The sequence below is a fragment of the Bos grunniens genome, chromosome 8, assembly GCF_055505025.1.
Source record: "Bos grunniens cultivar Pamir isolate PY7600 chromosome 8, Bosgru_T2T1.0, whole genome shotgun sequence".
NCBI lineage: Eukaryota > Metazoa > Chordata > Mammalia > Artiodactyla > Bovidae > Bos > Bos grunniens.
In genome coordinates, this window is record NC_141172.1 from 45,306,927 (window position 1) to 45,330,535 (window position 23,609).

The window sequence follows — 23,609 nt, forward strand, 5'->3', positions numbered from 1 at the left end:
GTTTTATCATTCCATTAAAATGTATAAGCAATGTGCATATATCTACTTATATCCTTTTAATTCTTAGATAAATTATAGTATACCATACATACTTTGTTTCCTTCTTGCTTTTTGTACTTAACAATCTATCTTGAATATTACTACTGAGTAGATAGGCTACCCACTCCAATATTCTTGGGCTTCTCTGATGGCTCAGATGGTAAAGAATCCTCCTGCAATGCAGGAGACCTGGGTTTGATCCCTGGATTGGGAAGATCCCCTGGAGGAGGGCATGGTAACCCACTCCAGTATTCTTACCTGGAGAATCCTCATAGACAGAGGAGCCTGGTGGGCTATAGTCCCTGGGTTCACAAAGAATCAGACATGACTGAGCAACTAAGCACAGCACTGCAGAGTATTCAGAGATAGTCCACATTTCTAAAAGGGCATATTTCTCACTGTGTTCATGTACTAACCAGATCTTACCAGCCTTCAGGACCACACAGTTAAAAACAAGACCCTTTTAGAAGAGCCTCCCATACACAGTTGGAAACTGTCAGTTGCTACAACTACTTTGAAAAACAATTTGACAAAATCTGAAACAGAGAAGAGTATATTGGCTACAACTCAGCAATTCTCTTTCCAGAAAGACTTAGTGTTAAAGGCGTACAACATCATTCATAGTAGTGGGAATAAAAAAAAAAGAAAATCCTAAATGTGTATCAAAAGGAGAATGGCTAAATTAAACTGTGATGTAAGTGATAGAAAACTATATAGCAATGAAGAGGAATGAACTAGATCCATAACAACCATACAAAATCTATGGGGTGCCGCAAGAGTATTTCTTAGATAGAAGTTCACAGCGATACAGGCCTTCCTCAAAAAACAAGAAAAATCTCAAATAAAAAACCTAACCTATTATAACACCTAAAATAATTAGAAAAAAGAAAAGACAAAACCTAAAGTCAGCAGAAGAAAGGAGATAGTAAAGATCAGGAAAGAAACAAATAGAGATTAAGAAAACAATAGAAAAAATTCATAAAACCAAGAGCTAGTTCTTTGAAACAGTAAACAAAATCGACAATCCTCTAGTCAGGGTCACCAAGAAGAAAAGAGAGAGGACCTGAATTAGGTCAATATATAACAAAAACAATTTCAAAAACATAATATTAAATACAAAAGATTATAGGACAAATACAGTGATATATCATTTATGAAAAATTAAAATCTATGAGACAGTACTGTGTATCATTTATGGCTATATAAATAGCAACAGCATTATAACAGGAATAAAGGCCTTTTTTCCCCTATGAAAGAAGGGAACAGAGAATTGTACTTGGTAAATTGAAGTGTTTTTATAGTGTTTTTCTCTCTTTTTCTCTGTTTATTGCTCTGCTTTTCCTTTCAGTTCTCCCCAATGATTTAGGATTGATTGATTGATTGATTGATTGATATCTCTACTTTAACACATCTGTGCCAAGGTTATCAAGAAAAACATTGACCATGCTGGGCAGCAATGCACCCTGGGGGACCAAGGGGATGCAACGATGGTCACTGAAGTAAGAGAGAACTCCAGGGCCATAATGACTTGGTGATCTTGGTAACTTTCCAGAAGAATATTCTTGTGTAAACATGTCAGATCTGTCAAAAGTACACCAGATCAGCTCCTGAAATTGTGAAACATCAATTACATTCCTACGTGTTCTGTGACAGTGTAAAGTGCAAATTTTCATCATAGTAGAAGACAAAAACAAAAACTGAGCCCTAGGCAATGTTAGGCAGGAGCTACAGTGTTTGGGGTTGGGAGAAACAGTCTTACATCATGAGAAATGACATTTGGGGCTATAGGACAAACTGGCAGCCCACAGACATTTTTGTTGAAATTGACTTTGAAAAAAAAATTTGTTGAATTTTTATTGAAAAATACAAAAAATGAATCACTCAGAAACTTGTAAACATTTAAGTACTAGAGAAATAGGTGAAGACTAAACCACCACCACCAAGAAGTACAAACTTATTGATGTATGGCAAAACATCACAATGTTGTAATTCTCCTCCAATTAAAGTCAATAAATAAATTAAAAAAAAAAGAAGTACATACTTCCAGTTGAAAAATAAATGAGTCTTGGGGATGAAATATACAGGGTGGGGAATAGCGTTAATAATTATGTAGTATCTTTGTATGGTGACAGATGGTAAGTGCATTTACTGTGGTGATCATTTTGAAATATATAGAAATACTGAACACTACGTAGTGTACTAGGAACTAACACTGTGTTGTAATCATACTTCAAAAACAAAGAAACAAACTCATAGAAAAACATATCAGATATGTGGTTACTAGAGGCAGGGGGTGAAAGAGGGAAATGGTAATTGGGATGAAGGTAGTCAGTCAAAAGGTACAAGCTTCTGGTTATAAAAAAGTACTGGGAATGTAATGTACAACATGATAAATATAATCATTAATACTGTCATGTTATATATGAAAGTTGGTGAGTATAATCCTGAGCTTTTGTCACAAGAAAAAAAATGTTTTTCTATTTCTTTAATTTTGTATCTATATGAGATGATGGTGTTCAATAAACTTAGTGTGATAATCATTTCATAATGTATATAAGTCAAATCATTATGCTGTATACCTTAGGCTTACACACTGTTGTATGTCAATTATATCTCAATAAAACTGGGAAAAAACACATTATTCAAAAACATATAAACACTTGTGTGGGAAGATTTCACATGTGGAAAAAAAAAAAAAAAAAGCCCAGATTTCTAGAATCTCTTGGAAAGAGAGATTTGAGAGAAAGCTTTTGGCACCGTGGGGCCCACTCTGTAGTGTGATGGATAGCAGTCCCCTTTAGATGGAGCGTGTACTTCCCTGCCAACCACAATTCCCATCTGACAATGCCTAGATGAGGGCAGCAGGTAATGGCATTTGTATTCCCCACCACCAATGCCTTTTTTTCTTCTTCAATATTTTAGTCATGGGTTTCCAACTAAATTCCAATTGAAATTCAAAGGATGGGTGAGATAGGGCTGCAAGGGCCTCACGATCCTTCCTCAGGTCTTTGTGTTTTCCTTGTGGGGGACAGGGAGTGTTGGACAGTGTGTTTCAGTTAAAATTACAGTCAGAAGGTCCTCAAAACCCTGCTTCCTCAGTGGTAGGAATATGATTTTACAGCTCATTCTTGGTCCTTCGTGGCTGTGAAAGATGAATAGGAAGAGCAGAGTGCACCAGGCCACCAAAAATAATTTTCATAATTTGGAATGCAGACCACACTCTAACATTTATAACACCCACAAAAACAATTCCCAAAACACTAAGTAAAATTAAGAGTTCCTGCTCCTTATCTAGTGAGAAAATAGACTGAAATGCATCCCAGACCCCATCCATGCCTATGGCATGGGGATGGTGGGAGGAGAAGGGCTCCCCAGGGGATATCCATCAGGCTGAGGAGAAAGGGAGCCCAAAGACAAACAGGCTTAGATGGATCATTCAGTCAAGGGACTCATTTCTGCAGGGCAAACCTCAGAAGATTTCCTATTCTATGCTGTAGGCAGAGGTGGATTCAGATGAGTCAGTGTGGATTGAAAGACCCACATATCACTGGACTAAGTAGAACACGTGCAGCTATAGCCAGAATCTTTCCAGAAAGCAGGCACATGTGTTATGTGGACCTAAAGACATCTGGAAGTGATAATCCATACCACTGCCACCAGTTTTCACATTTCACTTTCTGTTTCCTTGCCTGTCTGATATCCCATCATTAGAGTCATTCTCTGTATTCAGGTACTATCCCTAGGCATGCTCCCTTCTTACATAAATAACTTTTGGGAAGGTTTTAAAAACTTTTTAATATACTGTATATGCCAGGCTATTTCTTCTGCATGAATTTAGGTCATGTAGCTATTAAGCGCTCACCAGGATTGGAGCTCCTGTAACTCCAGGAGCTCCATGCTCCATGCATTGATTTTTCAATATATGATCCTGGGACATCTGGCAGTCCTGGAGACTATTTCAGTGGGTCTGTGAAATCAGAACTATTTTCATAGTATTATTAAAACAGTATCTGCACCTTTACTCTCATGATTGTATGGTGGAGTTTTCCAGAGGCTACATGATAGGTGACATCACAATGAATCGAATGCAGAAGCAAATTTGAGAATCCCGTTGTCTTCTCTTAAGCCAGACATTAAAGAGGTTTGCAAATATAAAATAATTCTTTTGTTTGTTTGCTTGCTTTGGAGCTTTATGGAGTCCTCAATAATTTTGAAGAGTGTAAAGCAGCCTGAGATCAAACTATTTGAGAACCACTGCTCTGTGGCACAGCTAGTGTGGTGCCTAGCCATCTTCCTTGGAATGTGGGCTGAATTCTGTTTTTCTGAGATAGCCAGTTAAGAGAGGCATTGAGTGTGGGAGTGGGGTGGGGAGAAAGACAGTCTCTGTCCATAAAAGATGCAGACTTAGCAATGAAAAGATAGCAAGAAGGTGAAGAGAGGGCACAGAGAGGGGAGTCAGGAAGAATTAGGAACAAGACTTTGTCCTGGCCCAGGACTGATAGTGGGATATTGTGGTGTAGTGGTAGGAACAAAGGCCTGGAGTGGTGTGACCTGGGCAAATCACTTATCTTCATGGGGCTTTACTTTCCTTGATTATTGGTTGAACTCAATCAGGATTCTCAACCCAGGATTGTGATAGAATAATAGGTAATAATACAGCAGTAATTAAAGATAAAATAATAAAACTGTGAAGGCTGTAAACATTTACTTAAAAAATGAACACAGATTCAGTGTGGTCCTGAATCATTATGCTGCTCAACTCTTTTGAGTTCTGATTTGCTTTCTTGAATGAGATTACTGCCAGCATAGAGTGGCTTAGCCAAGGGAGTATAAGTCATTATAGCAGAGAAGAGAGGCAAAGAGCCATTGGAAGTGGATAACTTAGTTTCTCTTTCAGCTCCAAGTCTCCAGAGGCTAAAACAGTGTTTGATGTGCATCCTGGTGACACACGTTCTTAAAGAACAGAAGAGGGACATGCTTAGAAGGAGGGTCAAGAGTTAACAGACTAGCCAGCCACACAGACCTGGGATTATTTCTCAATGCTGTTATGTGATATTTGTGTGTCCTTGAGAAAGAGATACAATCTCTCTGTTAGAAGAGAGTACTAATGCCCACTTTCTAGGGCTGCGGTAGCTGTTCAGTGTGAACATGTGTCAGACTGGCTGCCTCAGAGCCAGCACTCGGTGAACACTGACCTTCTTCCCTTTTATCAAAGTGAGCAAATAGAGAACTGAAAAATACCACATGAAAAGTTTGTCTATCTGAGTGCTTCTTGATGAAAGCGGGGGCTGCCTCAGAGAAGTGAGGTTAGAGGACTCAGATGCTAAGTACAAGGGGAAGAAACCTGGCAATGCTGTATCCTGAAGCCGAGCAGGTATGGAGATGCCATGTTGTTGGTGGCCTCTTCCTTCCTGGTGGCAACATGGGGTGTCTCCTCACTCATAGCTGCTCCCCTGGGTCTCACTTCCTGGGAGACATGATGGATGAACCACAGCCAGCAGAGACTCTGCTCTCCATTTATCATCTTTTGGCTTGCTCAGTAGAGCCATTTGCTTTCCAACAGGTGAGTTGGATGAGATGGATTACATGTTGTCAAAATAGTAAGTAATGGGATGCTGTGGTCATTCTTTTGTAATGTAGAAGTGGGAAACATTTAAGCATTTCAGCTTAGCTTAACAGCAAGCTCAGGAAATAGATATTTATGATTCCAGTCCTCCCTCTCCTATCAGTTTTACTTATTGACGAAATTTAACACAAAAAGTGCCTTAAAAACCTTATTCAGGTTTTTTTTTTTTTTTTTTAAAAAGATTTTCTTGGCACAAAATAATTTGGAGAAGATAAATATTGAGACTAAACCCTATTTTATAGTACTTTATAAAAACAAATATGGAAGGCAGAGATTTGAGAAGATAATTCATTGTCAGCATTCATTGGTTAGTTCCATCAAATGAGTTCCAACTGAAGAGTTACTCTTTGGCATTCCAGAACCCTAAGAGGTATAGAGCTGCAGATACATGGTTTGCATACTCTCTTAGAGGCAGAAGTGGGAAAAACATAGGCTTTAGAGTCTGAGAGATCTGTGTTTGAATTTAGGCTCCATTGCTTGCTAGCTGTGTGACTTTGGAAATATCTTTAACCATGCTGAGTCTCAACTTTCCTATCCATTAAGTTGGAAGTAAGAAAATCTACATTGTAGAACTGTTTTGAAGGTGAGACATACTGTACATGAAGTGTCTTACAACAATCAGTTCATTTCAGCCACTCAGTTATGTCCAACTTTTTGTGACCCCATGGTCTGCAGCACACCAGGCTTCCCTGTCCATCACCAACTCCTGCAGCCTGCTCAAATTCACATCCATCAAGTCTGTGATGCCATCCAACCATCTCATCCTCTGTCGTCCCCCTCTCCTCCTGCCTTCAATCTTTCCCAGCATCAGGATCTTTTTCAATGAGTCAGTTCTTTGCATCAGGTAGCCAAAGTATTGGAGCTTCAGCTTCAGCATTGGTCCTTCCAGTGAATATTCAGGACTGATTTCCTTTAGGATTGACTGCTTTGATCTCCTTGCAGTCCAAGGGACTCTCAAGAGTCTTCTCCAACACCACAGTTCAAAAGCATCAATTCTTTGGCACTCAGGTTTCTTTATAGTCCAACTCTCACATCCATACATGACTACTGGAAAAATCATAGCTTTCACTAGATAGACCTTTGTTGGCAAAGAAATGTAACTGCTTTTTAATGCTGTCTAGGTTGGTCATAGCTTTTTTCCAAGGAGCAAAAGTCTTAATTTCATGGCTCAGTCACCAGATGCCTAATAAATGGTAGTTCTGATGATGATAATGGTGTCTGTAGTCTGTGCTGATAAATTCAGTACACTTAGTTTAACCAGAGCTATTTGCCCTGTAGAGTTGCCTCTTAGGATTCCTTTATATACTAATATTAGTGCTTTTCAGTTCTGTCCTCTGGTCTGGCTGAAGATTATTAGGTTTTGAAAGAGGTTTAGCTAATTATCTGACTAGCTTATGTATAATCACAGGTTGTATAAATGACCTTATGAAGAAAGTATATGAATAGCTATAAAACCATGGGAGCATAGGTATATTGTTTAAGTGTCAATAGCAGGTACTTTGCAGATGGATAACATATAGGAGGGTCCACTGGAGATTAAATCTGTGCATTTGCTCTTCTCTGTGTAGAGATGCCAGAAATAACTTTGGAAACTTTGAAGGTGACCCATAGAAGAAAGGGTGTAATTACCTTAGAGTCACGGGGGAAGATACTCTTGGAAGGGTACTTTATCTCTGGGACATGAGCATGACTTCCCCTAGAAGGGTACATGGGAAAGGGAGCTCATCAGATTCACTTTTTCTGAAGGAAAAACCACTTGTTCCCTAATGTGGGTCTGGGAAAGGAACGGAGTTACTTCCATCATGGGGTCCCTGAGTGGGAGATGCCAGAGTCATTGTGAATCAGCACTCCAGGGGTGGGTGGATGTGCGGGGATCGCTGGTGTATGTGCACCAGAGACCTGAAGTGGGAACCCAAGGAGAGCGAAGTCCACAGCTCCACTTCGCACTCTTGTACAGGGACAGGCCTTTTTAGCAGACACAGCAGCCTGTTCAGGGAAGAGGCTCAAAGTGGTCTGATTTGGGCCAGACATCTGAGACTGTGCAGAGCCAGTGTTCCACAGTGACACCATGTGACATCAAGAAGTCGTGGTAGCAGCAGATTGATCAGATCTGGTTCTCAGCTCACTTGAATGTGAGTGTAGGACTGCTCCTTTGGATTGAGTCTTTCTGGAGGGAGGGAGGGTGCATTTTGCAATGCCCTATATAATAATTGATTAAGTCAAGGAATGTCTCAATGGTTACTAAAACCGTTAGTCAACTCCATAAAGTCATGATGAGAAAGGGTGGGTGCTTAGATAGGGGTGGCTTTCTCATCAGTGCACAGTGCTTCATGAGAGGGAGTCAGGGAGCTCGATCTTGACAAACAGATAATTGAGATTATTTATCAATCCTTATTTGCAGGCAGAGCTTCCAGTTAGAGGGCTGTGGAATCTGTGCTTTGCAGGAGACTTGAAGGCGCACAAATGGTTCATACTGCCTTCATTGGGAATAGATTGACCAACTTTATTCCAGGTCTTTCTGGTCCTACTTCAGTGCATTTTATTCAGCAGCTGTGGAGGAGGACAGGTGAGCACCTGTTGCTTGCATCAAGGCTCATATAGCTGTCAACTTGATTTTTTCTGCAGACGATGTTTCAAAATGACCCTGTACTTTCTGTTTTGACAGTCTCCATTGAGTCTCAGAGCTTTAGAGCTGGAGGAACATTTGGTTCTTAACTTAGCGTTTAGACAGTCTTCCCTTGGTGACTATGGGTGGCTTTTGTGGCTTCCAGGAACCCCTTTAAATGGTCTCCCAGATCTAACCTTTTTTTTCCCTAAGGAGGGTTCCTAGCTTTCAGTAGATCCCATAAGTGGTAATAACTCAAGAAATGTAAGCACCATTAATCTGGTCCAGGCTCTAAACCTCTCATAACAGACAGAGAAACTGAGAGAACAAATTAGGAAAAGAAGCAGTTATTGAATTTGGGAATGTCCGTATACTTTACAGGACTGACCTGATTTTCTGTCACTGCAGACTGAGCTAATGGCCCAGTACAATTGGTTGAATGAAATAGAGCCACTAGGGAGCTTTTGCTGTCAGCATAGAAACCCCAAATAGCAGACAAGTCTGGTTGAAATTCCTAAGAAAGAAACATAATTTAGAAGCAGCTCCTTTGTGTGGATTACGTTTGAGCTCGGAGAAAAAATATCATTGAGAAAGATCTCTATCAACAAATTCCATCTCTCCACCCACGGCCCTCCCCACATGGCCCTTCCACCCACTGTCTTAAAGAAAAAGTGGGTCCCTTGGCAAAACTGATGCAAAAGAGAGCTCAGTTTTCTTTCTTAAACAGAGACAACGCCCTATTTGATGAAGCATTGCTGTGCTTACCAAGTAAGACAGAAAGTGAAAGTGAAGGTAGCTCAGTCGTGTCTGACTCTTTGTGACCCCATGGACTGTACAGTCTATGGAATTCTCCAGGCCAGAGTATTGGAGTGGGTAGCCATTCCCTTCTCCAGGGGATCTTCCCAACCCAGGGATCAAACCCAGGTCTCCCACATTGCAGGCAGATTCTTTGCCAGCTGAGCCACCAGGGAAGCCCAAGAATACTGGAGTGGGTGGCCTATCTCTTCTCTCTAGAAGATCATCCTAACCCAGGAATCGAACCAGGTTCTCCTGCATAGCAGGTGGATTCTTTACCAGCTGAGCTACAGGGAAGCCCATGTAGGAAGATGACTGTAGACAATTTCTGAGTCTGCAAATTATGGTTATAGCCAGCGATTGTCCCTACCCCTGCCTCTATTCCAAATTCTCAAAGATGTAGCCAAAATTGTGCCTGAGAGGAAGGGTACAGCTTGTCCACATCGTACAAAACAACTGCCAGCAAGGAGGTATCTCAAAGGATTCTCAGCTGGGCACACACTAAAAAATAATCCTCTAGAAAGGATGACTAGTTGTTCACCAGGGAATGAAGTAAGAGGATGACATTTCAAACAGAATGCGCCAACACTTGGTTGAGTGTTTCTCAAACAGTACCCATGAAATATTTCTGGAATTAGGGAGTTGTGAAATTTCTTCAGAATGTCTTTTCATCAAGGGGGTTTAATCTCCTTTTGCCTAATCCTGCAGTTCCCCTGACTGCTCCTCTCCCTTCTTGACCATACCATGTTTTTACACATCACAGTTTTCCCCAGAATTCTTCAGTCGCTTTCTTTTTAATACAGAATGGAATTCAAACTCAAACCTGGCATTTATGTATAAAATGCTGAGTCATCTTTTCCTGTCTGGGGAAGAAGAAGAAGAATGTCAATTTCACAGATGTGTTGAGAAGACAGTGAGTATTAGGGATAGTTCTTCTTTCCCACAAGTCTCCAGCGTGGACCCTCTACCCTTTTAGGTTGGCTTCCCAGAGTTCTCCCAGTGTCTTATGTGTTCTCATGGCTACATGTTTGTTTTGCCTTGGACCTCAGCCTTCCCCTCACCTCCTGTCTTTTCAGTCCTGAACATTCCTTGAGGCCCTGCCTAGCTACAATACTCTTTCTGACCTCTTACTTTTAAGAGCATCTCTGTGCTGTTCTATGCAGATTCTCAGAGTACATAACACAGCCCTGTTTCCTGCCTGAATGTAAAACCATCCACACACTGCCTTCCTGGTGGCCATGCTGCTGCTACATGAACACTTCTAGTGTTGATGAGCTAAACTTGGGCTGCTCATTCCATTTTTTTCAGCAGCTCTAATTAAATAACTGGAGTATGTAATTATCTTTTAAGTCATGACAGTCTTGCCTTTTTAATAAAATTTTCAGTTCTTCCAGAGGAACAAAGTACCTGCTAGAAAGGCACTGATTGTATTTGTGCCTAAAATTACAGTTTCATGACATTAATAGTTAAATCATTGCTAACACTTTTCTTTTCTTCCACCTTTATCATTTTTTAGTGGAGAGGACTTGCTATTACAGAGTTTGTGATTATTGCAGCACCCAGGACAGAAAGAAGTCAAAGAAAACCCTCTTGGTTGATGTCTACTGGTACTTGAACCAACTTTACTTAGGCCACTTTAGGTTACTCTTCAACAGTATTTGAATTTCTGAAAAAAATTCTGTTGCAAAACTTATTCCTTTCTCTCCCTTTTTCTGTATTCTTCTAGTCTTTTTACTATTTATATACTGTATCTGTATATCTGTATACAGTATATATAGTACATATACTGTATATATATCTATATCTGTATACTTGGTTTAGTTTTTATAAACATTGGGATTACACCCTATATGATGCTTTGTATTTCCTTTTAAAAAGACAATATACCAGTGACATTTTTTAATGTCAAAATGCGAGTGCATGCTCTGACTCTTTGTGACCCCATGGACTGTAGCCTGCCAGGCTTCTCTGTCCATGGAATTTTCCAGACAAGAATACTGGAGTGGGTTTCCATGCCCTCCTCCAGAGGATCTTTCTGACCCAGGGATTGAAGCTGAGGGTCCTCATCTCCTGCAGTGGCAGGCAAATTCTTTACCATTGTGCCATGGGGGAAGCCAGTGACAATATACAAACATTTAATCATTTTTAATGGCTCCAGGTGGTGGCACAATTGATCCATATTTTTCTTCTATTGATCAACATATTTCCAATTGATTTTTAAATTCTGATTTTTTTTTTTACCTTAAAAGATATTAAAAAGATAAGATGACCACCACACTCCTATTCACAAATTCACCCAGCGTTAAGCGTTACATTTTGCCAACCCCATATTTATATGTTGAAATCTTAACCTCCAGTAGCTCAGATTGTTACCTTATTAAGGGATAGGTCTTTGCAGGAGCAACTAGTTGAGATAAGGCCATATTCAGGTAGGTTGGGCCCCATATCAGTGTCCTTATAAAGGGGAAAATTTGAGTATAAACCACAGGGAGGATATTACGTGAAGATGAAAGCAGAGATAGGATGATGCTTCTATAAACTGAAGAATGCCAAAGATCGCCAGAAACTCACCAGCAGCAGGACAGAGGCCGGGAACAGATACTCCCTCACAGCCCTCATAAGGAACCGACTCTGCCAACACCGGTCTTGGACTTCCAGCCTCCAGATCTAGATTCAATCCATTTCTGTTGCTTAAGTCACCCAGTTTGTGCTGTTTTGTTAAGGCAGTCCTAGCAGATTAATACACCCAGTCTTAAAAAAAAAAGTTGTTTAGTGCTTGAGATAAAGAATATTGAGTGAAGGCCTCTCTATGGTGTCTGCATTGTGTAATCATATCTATCTGATGACATACTGTAGGATAACAACTGTGACCAAGACCAAGCCTTCTGGGAAATGGCTCATACTACAAAAAGTAGTTTGCCGGATGTTATGGCAGAGGTCAAGTTAACCACCAGAGATCGGGCATGGTAGAAAGGAAACAATTACTGAGAACTTTCTACAGACAAGGGTGTGGTAACCCAGGCCTTTCTAGGGTAAGTTATCTTCAGGCTTTTAATCAAATTGGGTAATATAAACAAGTAAATGTGATAAATTATCTCTAGAAAATTTAATCTTTCTCTACCTCCATTAATATGTCCTTCAAGGAAGCTCCATGTTGATCTAAATCTGAGATTTTGGCAGCAAATGATGGATGATCCAATTTTCCAGGAAATCTGAGGACACATGATTGAATATTGTATGTGTTACATAAATGTGCACATTTATGAACATAGACAATCTGCTTGTAGAAAGCTATGCCAGCCATTCCATTTTCCAAAAAACTGAAAACAGAGCCAATGGGAGAGGTAAAGATAAAGGTACTCTTTGGAGCAAAGCCTCATTCATTCTCCACACTGGGGTCCATATTGGAGACAAAGTCCACGAGGCTGGGGCGCCTAGAGGTTCTAATGAGGATGAAGCACTGTAACATTCGGGTGCTTAGCAAATCCACATTCCCCTTACCTTTAAAAATTGTGAATCACTATATTGTACACCTACAACTTATATAATATTGTACAGCAATTATACATCAATTAAAACAGTTAATGTCTCCCTTACATGGCATGTCGTCCTCCTGTCGACTAGCTAAACCGTCCTTGTTCTTCAGGGCACATTCTGGTGTAATCTGCCCCAAAGGGCCTTCCTTGCCCTGAGCTGCAGAGCACTGTTGCTCCTCTGAACCTCTAGACTCTTTATTTTTCATGCTCTACTTCTTAGGTGGTGAAATAGTAATTACAAAATTATATCTGATCATACTTTATTATAGTCAGAGTCAAAACTCCACAGGGCAGGGACTCTGCCTGCTTTATTCACCTTGGCACACCATTGAGCACAGAACAGGTACTCAACAAATTTTTTGTAAAAATAAAAGATTGTACATATATGTGTTCTTCAATTTCTTTTCCCATTATTATTTGAAGTTAAAACATTTGTCCTGGACAACAACATTCCTTCTTTGATGCCTGGATATGACCCACAGACCACCAGTTGCAGCCTCTGATCTACAAGTAACTATTGAGCCCAAGGCAATCATCTCTCTGTACCCCAGCAATTCTTGTCATGAGAATGGTAGGAATCACATGGTGGCAAATAAATGCACAAAGAAGTCCAAGTCATGTTTGAACTACTGAGGTTTTTTTTTTTTTTTTTTTTATTGCAAAACATTTGTTACAGAAATTTCAGAAAGTTTTTCCCGTGGTATCTGCCAACTTCTGCTTCGAATTATATATCTAAACAAACAAGCTCAAAGTGCATTGTGAATCCAATAATAGACCTTTAAAAAAGAAAACTTCCTCTAAGGAGTTATATATATTTATAATGTTGATAGATATGCAAACCACTGTCTATCTATACACAAAGAAGGAAAAGATGTATATATATTTAAGAAACCCAATTGCAAAATTATTTTATTTATAGGAATTCATTTAAAAATGATACTTGAATAACTTTCCCCATTATAAACTATGGTTAGAATGTTTACAAATGAGAGTCTAAGTTCTCTGTTATGGAACAGCAATGAGTACACTATACTGCATGGACTGTTCTGAACAGCAGGAGAAGCAATATAAACTCAGGTCAGACACTGTAGTGGCAGGAAGCAGATAAGCCTTGATACAATGCTATGGTACTCTTCTTCTGAATCTTCCTCACAAAGATCCCACATTTAGGTCCAGAATGATGCAGCTAGCAAATAAACATGCACATATCATTTGAGAGAACAGAAAGAACCCTGAATAGGGTGAGTTCCTTTCTCTCCCACCTCCATTTTCAGTGTATTTTGTTTATGTATTCACTAATTTGGAATCAGGAATATGGTCCTGGTTGGCTCTGACTCAGAGGTCCCAAACTATTGCCTCCAGGTTTGAAAGCTGCTGGCAGATACGTTTGGCTAGCACAATGTTTGCAAATCTGAATGTGAATGTCTTTGTAGCAGACACGTGCTCTCTCAAGCCCTGTAAACCCTACTTCTTCCTGTTGTTTTTCCCAGCCCAACTGCCGCATTTGTGTTCTGGATCCAGCCGCTTCACGTATTTGTGTTTGCAACCCCACAATCTAGAGGCAGATGGCTGCTGCTGCTGATACGTGATAAGCTGGGGTAAAGATGTGACTGATTCTTTTGGGATTCAGACAGGCAAAGTATTGATGAGGTTGATGCAAACACCAGTGAAGTTAGGAGCATGGGGTGAAGTTGCGGGGAGGAAGCTAAGTCAGTGGGAAGATGAGGGCTGGACAAAGTCTGAAGGCTTGCAGCCGCTGGTTCAGTTTCCTCTGCCAGGGTCCAGAGGGTATGGAGGTGACAGGAGATAAAGTCAACTGGTCTGGCAGAAAAAAAAATAAAACCTTGTGCTGGGCCAAGAGCAAGGAAGAAAGTTAAGGGGGTGAAGAAGGCTGTGTATCCAGGCCCAAGGCTGAACCTCTCTCTGCATCCCCCAGCCCTCAGCAGCCCCCCAGCTCCAGAGGAAGGCCTAGGTCAAGGCTGGCACTGACGCTCTTCAGAAAACTATGGCCTTCTAGCCATACATATTCTTTTCACTTCCCAGCACACAAACTTTGTGTAAACGGGCAATGGCTTGAAGGTTTAATGGGGCTGGGAGAGCAGGTCAGTTAGGGAAGGGAAAATTTACCTCACTCTTACTGCCACCTGGATTACTTGGCCACTGAATTCCTCTTAGACACATGTAGAAATGGTCATGTCTTGATTTCATTAACAGTGATCAGTGCAAGGAATTCATCAGAGAAAAGGTAACACAACCAACTTCTCAAATGAAGTACAAAAAAAAAAAAAATCCTGTTTTCCTTAAAATCAGAACCAACTGCTCCTTTGATTGACTCCAATCTGAGAAAGAGACTGTGTGACAGGTAAAAAGAAAGCCTAGGCCAGTGCAGGCTGACAGAAAAGTTCTCTTTACTCTTTGAGGAGCCATCATTTATAAGACTATGCAAGTTTCATCCTCCCTTGTTCAGATGTTGAATGGCTCTTCACAATGAAATGGTGACTTCCTTGAAGGGCAGACTCTTCAGAGTCCCCCTGTGCTCAATGAGACACGCAGTCACCCATCTCTCACCCTCCCCCAGGCCAGGCTCACACACAATGTGAGAAAAGCCCCAAGGTAGGAGCTTTTCCTACCTATTGTCCACTGGATTCATCCATACTGATATGTGGATTTCTACACTGTCTTGAATGGACTCCTCACTCTCATCTCTGGTTTAGCAACTTGCACCCAATGGCCCTAAAGACTCAGAAATATGTCCTTCATATATCACAGATGCACCAACACTAGAGCTTGGTAAACCCAAGTGGTGTTGGCTAGCTATCTCCAGGTTACATAGCTATAAGGCCCTGCAGTTAATACTTTATTCCATATTATTTGTTCAGAGCTTAAAAAAATAGTAAAAAATCCTTGGTTACTTTTTTGTTTTTAATTTTTTTAAATTGGACATAATCCCCAAACAGTGTAAGAAGCCCAACAATTTGAGTGAGTTCCTAACTGGTTTAAGTATCACAGCAGGCAACAGTAAAACATTAAGTGCCTTTAAAAAGTTAAAATAAATGCATAAAGCAGTGCATGCATTTTGTCGCCACAAAAATTAAGACTGGATTTGGAGAGGGATTACTTCATTTAAGTCACATTAATATTGTTAAAGAATAGTGAGCTATAATGCAGTATTTAGAGTAAGTATATAGCCACCTACACACTAGCATCACTTTATCGAGAAACAAACATATTAGTGTTACTACATGAACATACTTAAAATACTGTACACTGCTTCCACACTGGGTTGGCAGATGTAAACAAACAGCTAATTCAACTGGAGCTTAAGATATTATTTTCAATTTGTCATATAGTTTTTGCATAACATGCCAGTTCATCTTTCACAAAACCGTAACTTGCCTACCACAGCTTGCAGGGCTGGTCAGAGGATGCACATCAGCTCATACAAATATTTTACAATGGTCTATGGGAATGTGGAAAACATGAAGCAGATCAGGAACAAAAGTACCCATTTCATGAGGATGCTAAATAACATGGAGTTGGGAACATCATTAATCCTTGCAACATGTGCTTCTTTATTGAATGTTACAGATTTGTAAAGGATTATAAAGTTATCCTGTAACGTTCATTAATACAACCACATGCTACAACTATGCTGAGTTAAATATGGGTTACATATATGTTTACATGTGTTTTATAATACAGCATTGCCCCACACACATTGAACAGTATAGCTTATAGATATAGCATGATTGATGACTGGATAATATATAATTACAGAAGTTAAACAGCCCAAACGTTCAGAAAGATTAGACTGTATAGCCTTAGAAAGTGGAAAAAATGTACTATCCAGTTATCTACCATAATATTATCTATAGAAACCATCTTTTAGAATACATTTGAAACATTCAGAAGAAACACATTTTGTGTTTCTTACAAGTACATTTTTATTTGATAATTCTGATATATATATATATATATTTTTTTTTTTTTTTAAAGGGGGAACTTTCAAAGTGCTACATAATATCCTAGACCTGGAAGCTTAGACTTAAAAAAAAAATCCAGTTCTGTAAAGTGCTGCATTCTGACCCCTAATATACCTTCTGGCTGGAGAAACAAACTAGCCCCGCCAATTATAGCCAAGCTTTCCAGCTTCATTCAAATCCACCCAGGAGAGAGTTTCTAAGTATAAATATAAAGTTTGTTGATTAATCAGGAATTCCCAAGGTAATTTTCATTAAACATCCTTACATTTTTTTTCAAAAGGACTGAGCAATTTAGAACAAATCATTACATATAGTAGTATATAAAAATTGGCACCTTAGAAGCATATGATTAAACCAAAGCTATTACTTCCTTGAGCGCTCTATGACTTTATTTATATTCCTCAATAACTTGCTGCTCATGGGCTGCTTAATTCACAGAGAAGGTAATTAATACCCCCTCGATCAGGAACATGGCGAAATAAATGGTCTGGACACAAGCTGACCGTACAAGGCCACAGAATCAATGCCACACTGGTGTGCAGAACACCCAGAAATGGAAAGAAATGGATGGAAACATAACACACATGTAAATGCACAGGAAAGAAATGGCTCATGAAAGTTATACAGGTTGTGTTTAAAGTCACTTAAATTTGGCTTATATATTTCATACACTTCACAAAAGATTTAAGAACTTCATTTTCATGCACAACAAAAGGACCAGGTAGTCACAAGGTCAAGGCTGTTAAATACTTTGTTTCCTAGGTTTGGTTCTCTCCAGAAATCACAATGAATGGAAACACTCATGCTCATAATTTCTTTCCCCTATTTTCAATCTGGTCCAGAATGAGGCCCTGGAGGTGCTGTGATATCCTGCTCTGTGATCAAAGAATAATAATTTCACCTCCTTCCTAGATTCCTCCACAGATTTAGAGAAGCCTCTGGCTTTGTAAGTATGCTCCATATTTAAAATCATCAAAGTGTTTAGGATGTAAATATATCAAACTAGCAAGAGCTAATCCAAGGAACAAAAGTAACAAAATCTGGGTTTAAACTCTGGTGCTGAGACTTGGCCTTCCTGAGAATCACAGAGAAATGGTCTTGAAATGTAAAGTGCCTATTACAGCTGCATTGATTATGAATAAACATGGTTCCTCTTCCTCATTATCAATCAATATGGAACCAGGGGTACATGAACCCTTTAAGGTTATATTGCAACTCTACATGTACATACATTTTTTTTTTTTTTTTTTCTGGGAGGTGAGCCCCGAGCTTTCATTAGATCCTCAAGGAGATTCATGACTCAAGGAAGTTTTAGGGCAACTAAATCTATCTTAGATTTAGATATTCTTAGACCTATTCTTAGACCAATAGACCAATCTATTCTTAGACCAAATACATGTTTATTGAGGGGAAATGGCCAGTAAAAATATAATTGTTTCTAGAGCAATTATATATGAGGGACTCTGGTGACTTGTTTCTTACTCACTTAAATCCAAGGAGTGAAGATGGAATTGTTTAATTCTTTATATGCAGCAACATCATTGTCTCTACACCTGAAAAGCTTGTTCAGAAGATTTTGGTTTTTGTTATTTAAAGGCTAGAGATTTTGTCCATGTATTCACTTGATTTCACATAATGAGAAATCTGGAATTCAAAACTACAGAAAAACAAAATAACCAGGAAGTATTAAGTCTTTTTCCTTAAAGATTTTTATTCTCCTTTAAATCAGTGATCCAAATAGGAATCCAAAGATTTGATAAAAATTTCTTTATCCCACTTTAAGTCCAGATTCTGATCTAGAAACATATGCCTATATTTGAGAGTCCATAAAACTATCTGGTTTAGAACCGTACATCTATTCTGATTGTACTTGAAATAATCTCTTTGTGCAGGAGAAACCAGACTAATCGAGATGCCATGATAGCAAATGCTTCCGCAGAAAAAAGAGGCAAAGGGAAGGTAGTGAGTCATGTTGGCAACTCTAGTTTTGTACAAGGAAAAGCTAAGGTCATAGGGATTTTAAAAATTTATAATTTCAACATGTCAAAATTTAATATAATTAACTCTTTCAATGGAACTCCTTGGATATTAAAAAATCCTGGTTATATCTCAAGATGATAGAAAAGTCCAAGCCTTTTAAGAAAGCTCTATATGTCTGTTTATAAACTATATATTAACATGTCTCTCTGTGTAAATGCATATAAGCAGCATATACTACAGAACTCTTTATATGTTTATTTGCTTTCTATTTTAGTCTACCGCATCTTTTTTATAGCTCTGTGTATAAGAAAAATATTCATGGTATGCCTGCTACTGATGGCTTGGGTTGATACCAAACTCCCAGTCAATTCTAAGGTTATTTATGGTTTTGAAACTTCCCTAAAAAGTGCTTTGGAACATTTCCATAAAAAAGATACCAGCCCTTGAAAAACTCCAATTAAATTTATGCTGAGCTCAGATTAAATGGCAAAACTCTAGGTATGAAAATATCCACATGTAACCAGATATTCATATACAAAATGGTCATGTGATAGGTGGTGTGGAAAATTGGCAGTTACATCCTGGAGATGTTCAGAAGACATGGTGGATTCATACACATAATGAGGGTCACACAAGCAGCATCACACATAACATAGATGGTGGGAATATAGCAGTATCTCATATGGCAGTTTTAGGTGAGTTCTGCCTACTATTTTTTTTTTAAGTTCACTATTATATTCAGTGAGTGGCTTCATTGATGATAGGTGAGATACAAAATAAATTAAAAAATATAAAATTATTTAATTACATTCATCCTGAGCTTACTTGACTATACTTGAATGCCCACTGTATATAATAAACCACTTGACAATTGTTTTTAACATCAACTCTTCTTTCATTTTGATTGCAATACAAAAAGGCATTTCTTTTCCCTTTATTTTCTTCAAAAGAGATAAAAGTTGTGGCACCAGAAATGAATATATAAGAGACAGGTGAACTATGACTGTTACCTTGTTTTTTCTTTATAATGATCAATTACAGAAGTGTTGGCATGAGAAGGATGTGGGACGTTAGGTAGAACTGCTTGCTGCCGGCTTATACTGAATAAAAAGGATGCTCTTCATCAGTCACCAGTGATGGAGCCAATGTGAAAAGAAAACAGAATTGAAGTTTAGAATATCTCATTTATATGCTGGCTACTTTATTTTATTTTGCAATTTAGCCCTGCATCCTAAAACTCTTGATAATGGTCAGAAATGGAAAGATGCCTCCTGGCATGGAGCATACTTGATGCCCCAATCATTCCCAGAGCTCATGGCTTTCTGAAATGACTAGTTATACACATTCATCTCAACCCTTCTTCTCCCTCTTTCCCCTCCCTACCCATCAAGTGTGAACATGACTTAAATCCCCTGCGTTTTGCACTGGGCCAGATCAAATGTTTTCTTGATCTGTGACCCAGAAGTCACCTTTTAGTTAACAACTCCCAAGGAATGACTTGTTTTGCTCAGCTAAGAATAAAGCAGGTGAGTTTCAAGAAACAGGAACAGGTGAATTTCAGGGAGAATTTGAGGGCTGGATTCTTGAGCCTCCTGCAAAGCTTATTAGAAGGTTTAGTTGTGCTTGCTTTCAAAGCTGTGAAAAGCAGACATTCTGGAGAGTCTCCTCATGGACAGACTGTCCCCTCGGCCCTCTGGCTTAGAGGACTTACTCCTCTGGAAGGGATTTCTCAGGCTTGCTGTGTTCCGCTGCCTGTCGAGTTTGTCACTGATGGAGAAGCTCTTCCTGGTGTGGGCATATGGTGTGCTTGGCTCCTCTGCTGAGTAGCTGTTGGCGCGCTCTATCTTGGGAACTGTGATGTTGTTCGACAGGGTTCTGTCTGAATTATCACCGTCCTGGGGGGGCATTGCGATGGTGGCTCTCCGGCCCTTGGCCTCATTCTCCTCACCATCAGAGCTGGGGTGACTCAGTTCTGCCTCTCGCTCGGGATGGCAGCACAACGATTCCTCCACTTTCCCTCCAAGACCTCCCAGGAATGTGGTTCTGTCAGCAATCACTTGAGGAGCATTGACACATCTCGTGTCAATACAGTCTGTAATACTTGTATATTCTGCTGTTTTCACGGGCACCCCAAAGTTGGCATAACAGCTCCTCGAAGGAGAAAACATAAAGCTATGTGATTTCACGATGGAGGCTTCTTCTAGAAGAAAGGGGGTGGTGGCTAGGTAGCGGCTACTTTTGGAACGCTCAATGGTGTGGTACATTGGAGGGTCAGTGTCCCATGGATTTTGGCATTCTGGGATGTGGGTATAGTCTGAAGAAAAAGATCTAGTGTCCATGGAAGTGATGTCCTCAAAATCAGTGCTCCGGCTTGGCAGTCTGTCTGTGGGTGCAAGAGTTGCATAGGCACTACTTGAAGGAGCTGCGGAAGGTACTGGAGCCGAAAAGCTTGGTTCGCCCAGCCCAAGGATGTTCATGGAATTGTCCAGTGGGCCTATATCACAGTGGAGCTCATCCATGGCAGAAACATAGATGTCTATACATGAAGATGGTCTTCTGGAATCGGGAACAATGGCCAAGGTGTTCGCAGGGGCTGCAGGAGCTTTGGATTCTTTTGCTACAGAGTGGGAACTAGTAGCTCGGTGTAGGCTCAGGGACCTTTCTTTAAAAAGACTCTCCAACTTTTCTATCCCACCTTTGTCTTTCATATTGACTGAATAGAAAGAATGGCTTCGCATACGGGGCATTAAGGTTGGAGAAGTTGGGGACAAGGTCTCCTCACCTGCAGGGTCTATACTCTCTTGGAGCTTGAAGGTGTTCCCCTCCTGGCTGTTGAAGCTGCTCTGGCGGACAATGTAGGCTGCATCTGTGCAGTCCGAGGAGGTCCGCGAGCGGATTTTGTTGGATTCAGCCCGCTCTAGACCTGTCAGGCGCTCCAGGGCTGTGGCCATGCGCCCGATGAGGTCTTCGAGCTGCGCCAGCCGGATGTCCACGGTCTGGAGCGAGGCCTTCATGCAGTGCTCCCTCTCGTTGACTTCCTCCAGCCGCATGGACATATTCTCCACCCTGGGCAGGAAGAGAGAACCAGAGTCACTCTGGGTAGTTTCTCTGCAGGAGGCTGTGGAGCAGGGACAGAGGGGCTTAAAATTGTGCCCCAACTTAGTGCCATCACTGTCCTACTGGGGGGAACTGAGGGGGTGAGGGTAGTGAGAAGGGGTGGAGAGGAGAGGATGGCTGTGACCCTGCCACTGGGAATCACAGAACTCCAATCTTTCTAAGCTAGAAAAGGCTTGAGAGTTGATTGAATCCAGCAGTTTCTAGCTACTAATTCCCTTTCCCTCGGGGAAACTTCATGCTCAGTCCCAACAACTAAACACCTAGGCAAGGAGGTCTTGAAGAGGAGTGAGGCCAAAGTCCCACTCTTTGCCGCCCTCCTGGCTTCACTGTGGCTTGGGGCAGGGTTCAATGACCTAAATAAGGACTAGGATGTTGGCTTAACAGTCACCAGCAAAATGAGAATGTTTCATTTGGATGACTTTACCCAGTTTTGCAGTAGAATTGTAGAATGTAGCTATTCTTACTGTAGTGTGCATGTAAAATTTGTATTTTATGGACTGGGATTATGTTTATTTTGCATATACATAATAATCTTTTGTTGTTGTTCTTATTCACAACAATCTTTTTAGAAAGTAGTACCTCCAAAGGAACTGATATGGTCCTGTTACTGAGTCACCTGGGGTTGACCTTATTTAACCCCATCCTTTCATTAATAAAGGATAAACAAATATCAAGAAGTTTAGCCAAGATTACATAATTTTTGGTAAACTCTAGAGTGGCTATCAATAAATCATCCTATGCCTCTCTCTGTCTTTCCAGGTAGCTGATCCAGGTGCTTTCTATCCCAGTTATTTCTATAGTCCCTATTCTTAAGGGTGTGATCTGTCTCATATTCCTCTTTGCATTTCCATGTTGACAGCCCAATACCTGCCAGATGTCAAGAAAGGCTCACTGAACAAATCACTGTGACAAACTTGATTTCAATTGTTTAATGGGTTGCTAGGCCATTTACTTATAAAGACAGAGACCACATATTTAAAATAAAATTGTGCCATATTTTTCACTTGTTCAAATTAACTTGGAAAGGACAAACCAAAGGCAAGTTTTGGTTTGAGCTTAAACTTTCACTTTTAAATGTCAAAAGGCAAATCTTGGAGAATCTAAAAAAGATCTATTCACAACTTTTTTTGAGAGGATAAAGATACTTTCCTAATTCTTCCAATATGCACAGCAAATTACTTGACCATTGACCCTTAAAAGGAACATGGCTGCATGCTTTACAAAAGATGATAGGAATTAGAGCTAGGTCCCTCCAATTGTTGTGATGGTGGTGGTGGTGGTGTGTTAACAATAGCAACACCTCTATCTGCGAAGAATATATATTTCAATGCCAGAAGGAGATATAAGAGGCATGTGGTTTCTCTCTCTGAGGGACCTATAGGTTTAGAAAAAAAACACAAACATGTATAAAAGCCTACTTCTGCTGGCCAGAGTGGGAATATGTGATTCTCTTACCTTTGCAACACCCTCCCCTGCCCCCCCACAACTCACTCTGCTCTTTTATCTCTCAGTTTCCCTTCATCAGTCTAAGTTTCTGGACTGCTCTCAAGAGCCCTGCTTCAGAAACTTTTTTTTTTTTTTTGCTCCTTTCTGCTGCTCCATAGCCAGTTTAGCACCTCTAGGGTCTAGGCACACTCTGCCATGATGCTCAGGTATATTTCCAAAAGACTTGTACACTGAGCAATTCTGTATCTGGCAAACCCAATGCTACTCATCCAGCTAGCACAGATGGTTCAGAAAGAAAATTCAACTTTTTACTATTTCACTTGTTTTGTGGTATACACGTAGCCCAAGAAACAAATTACTTACAATAATAATTTTGTGAGTCTTAGAGACTTACAATTGACTTTTTCATCATCTATCCTATGGAGTTTGCAAGTATTACAGTTCGTTTTTGCAATGCAATATGCTTTCGGTAAGTAGATAAA

The 23,609-nt window shown here is 40.1% G+C and overlaps 1 protein-coding gene across 16 annotated transcripts in view; it reads right to left on the bottom strand.

The window, feature by feature from the left end:
• Nucleotides 1-13,216: 13,216 nt before the first annotated feature.
• TRPM3 (transient receptor potential cation channel subfamily M member 3) overlaps nucleotides 13,217-23,609 on the bottom strand; it is a 612,777-nt gene continuing 602,384 nt past the window's right edge. For 12 of the 16 annotated variants that reach the window (XM_086415481.1, XM_086415480.1, XM_086415483.1 and 9 more), the window contains one exon: nucleotides 13,217-21,630. In XM_086415481.1, coding sequence (XP_086271607.1) covers nucleotides 20,178-21,630 — 1,453 coding nt within the window. In that variant the 3' untranslated portion in view covers nucleotides 13,217-20,177. The remainder of the gene's footprint in view (nucleotides 21,631-23,609) is intronic. The other 4 variants (XM_086415489.1, XM_086415488.1, XM_086415491.1 and 1 more) reach the window with 1 other exon arrangement.